The sequence below is a fragment of the Opisthorchis viverrini genome (genome assembly GCF_000715545.1).
Source record: "Opisthorchis viverrini unplaced genomic scaffold opera_v5_8, whole genome shotgun sequence".
Taxonomy (NCBI): domain Eukaryota; kingdom Metazoa; phylum Platyhelminthes; class Trematoda; order Opisthorchiida; family Opisthorchiidae; genus Opisthorchis; species Opisthorchis viverrini.
Genome location: NW_008751664.1, coordinates 936,959 through 947,018, shown reverse-complemented (window position 1 = coordinate 947,018; position 10,060 = coordinate 936,959). Strand labels below are relative to the sequence as shown.

The following is a 10,060-nucleotide window of genomic DNA, read 5'->3' as shown; positions in this document are numbered from 1 at the left end:
ATAAATAAAAAAATAATAAATAAATAATAATAATAAATAATAAATAATAAGTAAATAATAAGTAAGTAAATAAGCTGTATCCAATGTCAAATTTGAAGCAGTCTGTCTCAAATAATGTCAAATGCAGAGTAAAATTCCATTTCTGTGTACCTTTCTTAGCTTTTGAAGAGTTACAGAAATTAACTGGCAATAAAATGAAGTGACTTACAACGTTTGAGCACTTCTGTTTTTCCGAAAAGATGGTCATTAGTTTCTCACGAACTAAATTGTTTTGTAAAATAAAACTGGTAAACCCTAACATTGTATAGGTGCCCTTTCATACCCTTTCTGAATACTCTGCTTGAGCACATTATTGCTCGGAAATAATTACCCATCCATCTGACCGTTTTTCACCCGTTGTCACGTTCTTTTGAATTTTTGTTGTCTGAGTGGCTAGCATTCTTCAAATCAAATGTCTGACCCGCATCCCGATGTCTGAGCAACGGACAAAGCTTGCTACATGTGACCAACTGCTTTTTATCGGTTGCTCAATCATTTCCCTCTACTGTCCTCTGTGGTGACAACAGTAAAAGTACACAAGAAAATTCTAACCATGTTGCGCAGGTAAATGCATTACTGGAATGCAGACAACCTTAACCTTTAGGACATTTAGACGGTAGATACGTTCGATTACGCAATAGGCAGGCCGTTGGAATAAAAACGGTGGACATGTCTACAAGGGTATTTCACCTCTGATGCATAGAAATATGTTAGTTGTATTGTAAAACACCAAGCTGTAAACTCTTGAAACACAAGCAAACCATCCAAAGTATCCAATGGAGAATGATTTATTGAGATAAAATCCCATTTTTACCACATTTGAAAAAATGGCGGGTTTTTGAGGGGAAGCCTACGATTGTCTGCTGTTGCCCTATAGAAGCTGAAAAACCGGTATACAGAGTTTTTCAAGTTATCAGTCTTCTAGGTGTTACTGCTTCCATGCCACTTAAAACAATAAGACGTTGATGCTGAACTAAATTACTGGTATCTAGGAAAGGTTCATTGTTTGTAAATCAGGTAGCTGTTTGCCCTTTTGCTTAGCTTTGGAGTTAGCTTGAAAGAGTTCTGTCACCGGACTGAGAGATACCATCAATGCACGGTTATTAATGATGTACAATAACGTCTCACTTATAGTTTCCTGACTAAACGCCCACAGGTTAATAAGCCCAACGGGATTCGTGTATATGTGCGAAATTCCCCCATTTGCAAAACAGTTTTGGGGGTGTTTCAAATAATCGTTTATGAAGTGTCCTGTGCTTTTTTGATTTGGTTGCCGGAACGAAAGAGCAACATGTACTCACATCATTATGTTGGATTTTATTAAAATCGTCCTGTGTTTGTTTGTGCTATTTACGTCGATACAATTTTGAGCTGAGCCGAAAAATCAGGAATAAGTTTTCCGGCAAAGAAATTCTTGACGATAAATATTCATGATATTTTTGAGGACAGTCAAAGTCCATTTGCAGATCTTTGTTAACCATGAGTCATTATGTATGACAAGTCTTGATACTTTGAGCTACACACAAGTTTCATGATAGACTTTGACGTTCTGCTGTGTGTGGAAGTGGGAAATGCTGACTATGTTGGGTACCGCTCTTCCCGAAGATGGTCGATGTAAGACAGCTATGAAACAAACACGTGCTTTCGGTTTTTAAACGGGTGCATCGCAAATGTTTGTTGCCCACAAAAAAACACCCAAACCTTTTGCGCCTGTAAAAACCCCGAAAAATTTCAAAACTTCTACGTCCACCTCATACAGATTTAACTCCTAAAGTCATTTAGTTGGTTGCCACTCAGACAAATTCTGTCGTTATTTGCAGCGCAGCGTTGATTCGCCGGATGGGATCCCCAAGGAACCGAAACAATACTGCTATTCAGAGAAAAAGACACCAACCTGATGAACAGGAAACTACGATACTGTTTTCCCTGCATTCTGTCGGAGCTCCCAACATGTCCTTCAAGCCTTAGCTCTTGTATACTTCACTCATAATTCACGCCGACAACACCGACCACAAATTGATGGAGGCAACGCTATTTGAACGACAAGTTGTGTTGACTACCTTGTCTTGTAAAGTTGAGAGTTGGCTGACCTCAGTATCCTACTCTGTTGTTCATTAATCTGCCAGAAGTGTGCTTTGGTGGGCAAAGGCAAACAACATAAGAATCTTAGAAGTGTAGAAGCACAGTGATGATAAATCAAGATAAATACCTTTGCACCTTGGTTCAAAACAACGTTTAAATGTACTGTTGCAAAAAATTGCAAGCTCTTTGTGTTCATAAGTGTCTAAAATGAACGATGTTAATTGGACTTGAATACAGTTGGATCTGTTGGAGATCAATGACCCCATTTACATGTTTGTCATATTTCGCTATGATTGTATGAACCCAGCACCATATAGCAAAGGAGCGAATGGCGAGCCATTGACTTGAGTAAGATGATTACACAAAATTGGTTGAAAAACTGTTTTAAATTTGTCGTAATTATTGGATTACTTTTTGAAACATACTACAGTCCATACTATAGTATGTTTTTGTGGTCTTTAATTTTCATTTGTTTGCGAAGCAATTGCCTATTAGTATGGTGAGGAAATTTTTGAACTTTTACACACTTATCCACTAAATTTTAGCTCTCACGGATTCCGCTATAAACAACGATGAGGATTTTAGTTTATTAAAGAAATTACTTAATGTAACGTGATTCTGAGGCCTTGAAAACAACTCTATTACCATTTCTAGTGGATATTTCAATAGATACTCTGGGATAAAGTGTAGAAACAAAAATTTACCCAGCATTCCCTCTCTGTTGCATATCTTATTCAACCTTAACAGCTTGATGTAGGCTTAGTCAGAAAATTCTGTGTCCGGAATGCGTAAAAGTCCAAGCGTTGTGGTAGAATCCTTAACTTTGTGTCCAAGAAGAACAGAGTTAATTTTATTTACACCTTCTGGCGATATTGCTGCAGTTGTGTTTAGAAAGGCAGAATTCATGGTTTGATTACGACCACAATAAGTATATCTCTGCGAGAGTGAGTGGTTCACAATAAAACTGCTTCTTGCTAAGAGGCTGAAATGAGTTTATTCAACAGTGTTTATATCAACAAATGTACCTGTAGTACAAAGTGCGGAATGCTCGAGAAGCACATCAAGGGGTGTTCGGTTGACCAAACATGATACTACACTGTGTTGTAGATATTAGCCTTGTTTTCCAATAAAATGTAATGCCGGAGATTGGACTTTCTCCATCATTAAAAATTCAAAATAAATGCCACCTGTCAAACGGGCCAGAGTTTCGTAAAGTGCAAATAAATAAAGGACGAGAAATAAAGGACCCCCAAATGTAACTTAGAAACCACCGTGTTTTGCTGACTGGGCACGGTTAATGCAAGTTATTGTGGAGCCTATTCGATTCGCATTCTGTTTCATCCATTTTGCCCTGTTTCGCTCATCTTGCGACGGATGAGAATGTGCGATATGCACTCATCCTACAATACGTTTTTCTCCCGCAATTGCTCAAAATGAGTCACGATTGAATGCACAAGACAAGAATAACAAACATCATTGAGGTTTGCGCGCTTTTACTTGACGTGTTTGGGAATGCTGAGCTGGCATTTCGCATGGAAATGTCTCTCCAGCAGCATAGGAAATATCATCGTTGAGTTGTCCGTTGGTGTGTTGGAATGTACGAATTCAAAGTATCGGTAGGTTTGTTGGATGTCAGTAATCTGTTGAGTGCTTTTTATCTGAACTGTAATGCTGACTGCAACTATAGCTGTTGATGGAAGAATACAGACTGATAAGATATTACTCACAATGTAACCGACTAATTTGATTCACTGTTTATCTTGAACCTAGATATATGAGTCTTTTTTTGAGCATGTCCGTCTTCCCGAACTAGTCACACTTCATGAAAGTAAGGTAATTCGCTGAATTATTTTTCCGCTTTCATTTTGAGGTTGGTCGAAGTAATGCGCTGGAATACACCGGATACTGTCAAGTAGGGATGAGACATCATGGCTGACAGCCATTTTTGTCGAGTAAAATTTAAACAATATGGTGTAACTTGTCTGAAATTTGGTCGGACGGTTGCAAGCAAAATGTGGCATTGACTTTATTCATCATTTGACGTTCTGTCTGACTTTTGTAAACGAAATGTTCCGAGTAACAGTGTTTGCCAGAATAACCCGAAAAAGCAATGGCAGCGAAAATTATTGAAAACAGCTAAAAATTCAGTGTGGTGAACATAAAATGACTGGAGAAGCATAATAGTGAAAACCTGCACGACGTCGAACGGTATGGCCTTTTTGATGTGCTGCATAGCTAATGTCCCGGTTTGTGAACCAGCATCTCACTATTCATAAATAGGGTTTTTCAGCTGGAAAAAGTTTTGAATAGGCCTAAATCTTCATTGGTATAACAACGGATCTGCTGGTCTATATTGTGACCGCTAAGCTCTTCTATGCTTGGTGTAACCTCTTCCTGTACATTATTTCAGATTCACTCATACCACCCTCTTTAACTTCCAACATCTCGTCACAATTCGAAACAGCCCCTGCCCATACAATTGTCTTCCGCAGGAAGGTGTGTGTATTCGGCCCGGTAACTGGTGAGCAATGTTTCTGTAGTAAAAGGCCTTAAGCAATGGATTCCAGTTTGATAGTCTATATATATATTTATATATGTAATGAACCTTATGAGTAGTGCAGTGCAAATGTAAATATATCACGATGTATCGAATATCATAACGACTGATTGGCGTTCTATAAGTGATACAACCTGCTCAGCAAATAAGGTACAAAGATTGGGCAAAATGTATATAAAGTCCTGGAAACAATCCACGTAGCCAGAAACAGGCCAGTGTTTTGGCTCATGAGAAATGTGTGAATAGAATAGAATGGTCACTTTATATCAATTTTGATGTCAAGGTCAACATTTATCTTGTAGCGTAAAATAATTATTAACAATATTCCGCCAAAAATCTCTCTTGATATCCACAGCACCAAGCAGATTCACTCGTCATTTTGTTTAAAAGTGTATCAAACTCAGAAGGTAGTCCGCCGTAGTTATGAAAATGATCCTTTAAATTTGGGATTATCAATGGTTGCTAAACATCGAAAATTGCATGCGTAGATGACAAAATTAAAACCGTCAGCTGCACCTATGTATAACACAAGCGCTTTATTGTGCCTGTCTTTTTGATGTATACCGTGCATGAATGATCCGTGGCAAGAGATACTGGTTAATATTCCGCTTGTGTAAAGCGAGTCGGACATACCCTCCTGGGAAATTCAATTTGCCCATCATATGCCAAATATTTGTTGTTCTGACCTGTATAGATTAAGTTTTCTGGTAAAACGACGATTTACATTTTAGGTTGACAGTAAAACCACGTGGTCTTTTAACTTTAATGTTTTTGCTGCTAAACAGACAAGTTACATTTGAGATCTTCTGCTAAACAATCACCAAGAGCCAGTGCTCATCGATTAGAAATGAAATACTGTAGGATATGCATCTCTGCGAATGTCTTGCAGCTCATGCTGCATTTGAGGTGAATCATGTTCAAGCTAAATCTCCTCCTAAGCGCAAACAGTCGCGGTTGGTATGAATAATGCATATGAAGAGAACGGACAAAATGCAGTGTATGGCTATAATAACAACAAAGGTACAGAGAATATGACCACAAGCAGTTATTATGGGGCGTAGCAAAGCGTTACTCGAACCTATGTTTCGGAAGATTTTAATCACACGATACTCAAGGATCACGAGATCTTGATCATACAAATAATGATTATAGCCGGCGGTTTCTCTCATCAATGTAATAATCTACGTCTAATGTAGTGTATACAGACAAAACAATCCCTCAAACACACTGAGCCTTTGGCTTGTGTGACCGAATAAAAGTCTGCTGAACCCGCAACGGTCATTAAAAGGACCATAGGTGCAGTTTTTGGGGACAAAATGTTGACATTTCTGCTTTTTTCTCGGGATGTGTTGCTTAGTATCGGTCTCTGTGTGTAGTTTGTGACCTTCGCTGAGTGGATGTATATCCAGGATTCAAGGGTTTGAAGAATAATGGTCTTTTCTGGCGGTTGATCTCTTCTCGGAGTGCGTTCCCCAGTGTTAAGTCTTATTATAGAGTGATAGGATTTAAACATGTTACAAAACACTAAATGCCCGAAGTCTAGTGGCAAATATGGCTTGTCTCGTTTCTTTGAAGTGGGTAAGTTTGCTTGAGTGGATTACTTTGTGAAATGGATTCACACCCCTTCACCAATGAACTCAGCCTGATCAATCCCCAGCTGGTAGAAACCCAAACATCTTGAGAGATGCATCTGAAGTCCGTTCAGTTTTTGTCCGATACATTTGAACATTTGTAAAATGCCTCGCAAACTGCACTTTCGATGGGGCTGATCGATTTCCACGTGAAAGGCGTCCGATAGCTCATTTACTGAGGACAGTTACTGAATGAGCTTCAATAGGAATAAGTTCGGGACAAAGGGAGAAGTCTGTCCACTACGAGTAGTGTGAAGTATCATGCACGCACTCAACCAAATGATGAATCAAACCGTTTCAGAGTGTTTCTTTATTTAAATTAGGTTAAATTTGTTCTACAGGTCGAGAGTAGTAAACGAGATGTCACGGACGGGATGAAAGAAGTTGACTGAGTGAACGTATCGAGCAATAATGCATCAATGTTGATTATATATTTCAAAAATACAAAACGTTTGTGCACTAAGCTTTACACTTACCCGCTCCACATTTCAACTGACTTGGTGTTACTTCACATGGTATGCAGGGTGGCGACCGCATTCTCTGATTGACAGTCTACATAATGAGAAAAATAAAATATCATATTCCTATTTTATTTGAAGACCACTTATAACAGTGATTTGCTGGAAATCTACCCAAATGAAAATTTAATATGACTTTTCCTATTAGGCGTTTAAGATTCATCTGTTTTAAACTGATTGCAGATGGTTTGATGAGGGAAGCTGTAGACCGCATGTAGCCTTTTATTGTAAGAAGTAATTGGTGGACTATCCCTTGCGACCTGGCTGTCAGCAAGGACTTCTCGATCCACCTAATATTGTTCAACGTATCTATTAGATTAGTATACGATTTGTCAAAAAATGCGCTTCCATGTAACAGACACATCCCAGATAGCAAAAAATCAAATATACGTTTACACAAATTGATCTTAACATTGAATTGAGTACAAAATTCTGAAGTGTGAGTTCAGGCTAATAAGAGCTAAACTAAAACTTTCTGACCAAAGTAAGAAGCTTTTAGCATTTTATCGAAACACCCATTGGATAAAATAGCTGTAAAGTTTTTCGGGAACATTTAACGTCTCACGCTATTTTTTCTCTCACGCATTCAATAAGGTCTCCTACGAAAATCCTAATTTCAACATTTTTCTGTCAGAAAACACTGACTAGGAATCAGAATACAAAGGAAATTCGAGGACCTCGAATGTGATTTTGATAGTTCAGTGTTTATAATGAGCGTTGCAATGGGCAAATATTTGGTTTACACATATTTTCGAGTTGCAGCTCTAGACAAATAATATGTAATTTATCTCAAGCTGTCACTCTGTCTCGATGTACAGCCTTATCAAACGGGTAGACGAACACAAGTAATTGGCGGAGAGTGAGATAATTGAATCAAGAGCGTGGTAATCACCGGCGCAGTCCAAAAAGTGAAACAATCTATATTCACCCATTTGATGATTTCGTGTGGCTGCGACTTTTTGGAGGAAATCACGTTTTTTCAAAGAAGCCTTCACTCACTGATTCGACATCGGGATCGATCTCTATTCAGAATATCCAGCCAACTGCTTATGAGCGTGGTAGACTCCCAGGTTCACAGATGGTCAGATAAAAAAGCATCACCAGGATGCGCACTCCACCAACTTATCAGTGAAATTGCAGCGTCTATATATCTTGAATCACCGGCTAATTGAGTAAAAAGTAGAAGCATTTCCATTAGAGTTATGGCTGATTGCGCGGCTTCGGCAATGCAGTGATAGGCTAAAGATCAAATTGTGATTTTTGGGGAGCTATTGGCTGTTAGTCCTGTATTATTGAAAAACTACCCCAACTAGGATGCACTCTGAAATGAGTAGTCTCTGCGTCGTAGCTGTTGCAACAAAAGTAGTTAGCAGTAGTAGTAAGCCTATCAGCAGTTTGCACATTAGAAGTAAATAACCAAATATTCTGGACATAAAAGAACCTTCTCAAGCTGGTTTATCATGAAATGGTTAATGACTATGCGTTTCTCTCCCTAGCAGGCCATTTATATGATTTCAACTGTTGAATTGCTATTTTTCCCACATAACAGTATCAGGTTTTAGTTCCCAGAATTCACTCTGGTGAGTTGCCTAATGGAGTTATCCTCCGGGAGGCAAACAAAAATCGATTTGCTTTAAGGAGTACACTCCAAAGCTGATTGCCTATTCGTTCCAACAAGTACGCCAAAAACCCTCTTACTGTGAAAGTTGATTACTGCACTGTGTTATTTCTGGAATTTGTCGATTATTTATGAACCGTATCTCACAGTTTTGAGTAAACCTATTGGGCGTATTTTGGTCAACCGCAGGAACTTAGGCCAAGGAAGCAACTTTCACTTGGGTCAACTCGTTCTACCCGGTTCGGGTTAATGCATCGGTTACGGCGTTTTTCGTTGCCAACAAGCATTGAATATACGATGGATCACGTGTGGGATGATTTCTGCCCTTAATTGCTATCTTGTGGTACAATCACTGCATCAAGATGTGGTCAGAAGAACAAGGAAACTAAAATACGTGATTTCCTCTTATGAATGCTTTTCCCTGAATAGACCTCTTCAGCAAAATACGTCATGGCATACCATGTGGTGCTGCCCATGGGCATTATTGCATTAGTGTATTTTAACCGTCAAATTGTCAAACATTGATAAATACATATCGCGCTCAGTACGAGTTGAACTCATCTATACCAGTATATTGTAATGTTTCAGAGCTAAGTGCCAAATAACCGTTACTTGGATTTTCAGATTAGTTCACTGCAGTCGAAAGACGATTTTATGCAATATCTCTGCATATTTGCGTGGTAAGTGTCTTTGAGTCTTCATCATTGCCATTGGCTTTAACACCTAGCCAATCATGACTAAAAACTTGTGCTTGACGTGTGAGCCTTGACTAAGCTAGCGTGTTTCCACACCAAAACTTCTTTCACGCGCTGGGATTTATCTTACCGGACTAGAACATTCTTGTACACCTTTTTATATTTACCGTGTGGACGTACTTTTTATGTGTGACCATGATCTTCAAAAATAGACTACAATAAAGTAGATCCCAAACTAGAGCTTAGCGTGTGGTATATCTACGCAATCTGTTGATCATTATTTCCACTCACTGTTTACCAAGCCATTCGATCATGAGACATGTTCTTTCATACTTCGATCGGATGGCAGCCAACGACAATCACACTAATTGGAGTTGATCAGATAAACATAAACTTGTGACTCAATGCCTAATAGGAAAATCGTAAGCAAGCTGCTTTTGATTTGATCATGCAAAAGCGTTTGAGAATCGCTCAAGTTAGCTACCATTTGGTTAGAAAATGGTTGGTTTGCACAGGGTCGAACTTGGTGGCGGTTTTTTTATAAAAAAAGAACATTTCAATGGATTTTAAATACTTTAATACGGGGAAAGATAATCGTAAACGGTCTCTATACTGACGGGTATGCGTGACTACGTTGGAAAAAACAGATTATATGATGCCACAGACAAGCAATGTACAATTTTTTTAAATAAATTCCTGTAAGGAAGTAAGTTAGGTTTAAAAAGCCCTGTGCAGAGGATAACAGGCTAATAATTACAAGAGTGTGGATGACGGTGGATGCGTATAACTTCTCAGATGATGACGTCCATTTAGTAAAGGAATGTGGTAGATTGATGGTTTTTGGAAAGTCCGAGCTGATGCTGAAAAGGTGAAAAAATTCAAGATTTAGACTTTCACGTTTCAATCTCGGTGGTTGTTTT

The 10,060-nt window shown here is 38.7% G+C and overlaps 1 protein-coding gene across 1 annotated transcript in view; it reads right to left on the bottom strand.

Moving 5' to 3' along the window:
• T265_00779 (hypothetical protein) overlaps positions 1 to 10,060 on the bottom strand; it is a gene marked incomplete at both ends in the record, with an annotated part of 135,400 nt that overhangs the window by 26,574 nt on the left and 98,766 nt on the right. Inside the window, one exon of the mRNA XM_009164651.1 lies at positions 6,786 to 6,861. Within this exon, the coding sequence (XP_009162915.1) occupies positions 6,786 to 6,861 (76 nt within the window). The remainder of the gene's footprint in view (positions 1 to 6,785; positions 6,862 to 10,060) is intronic.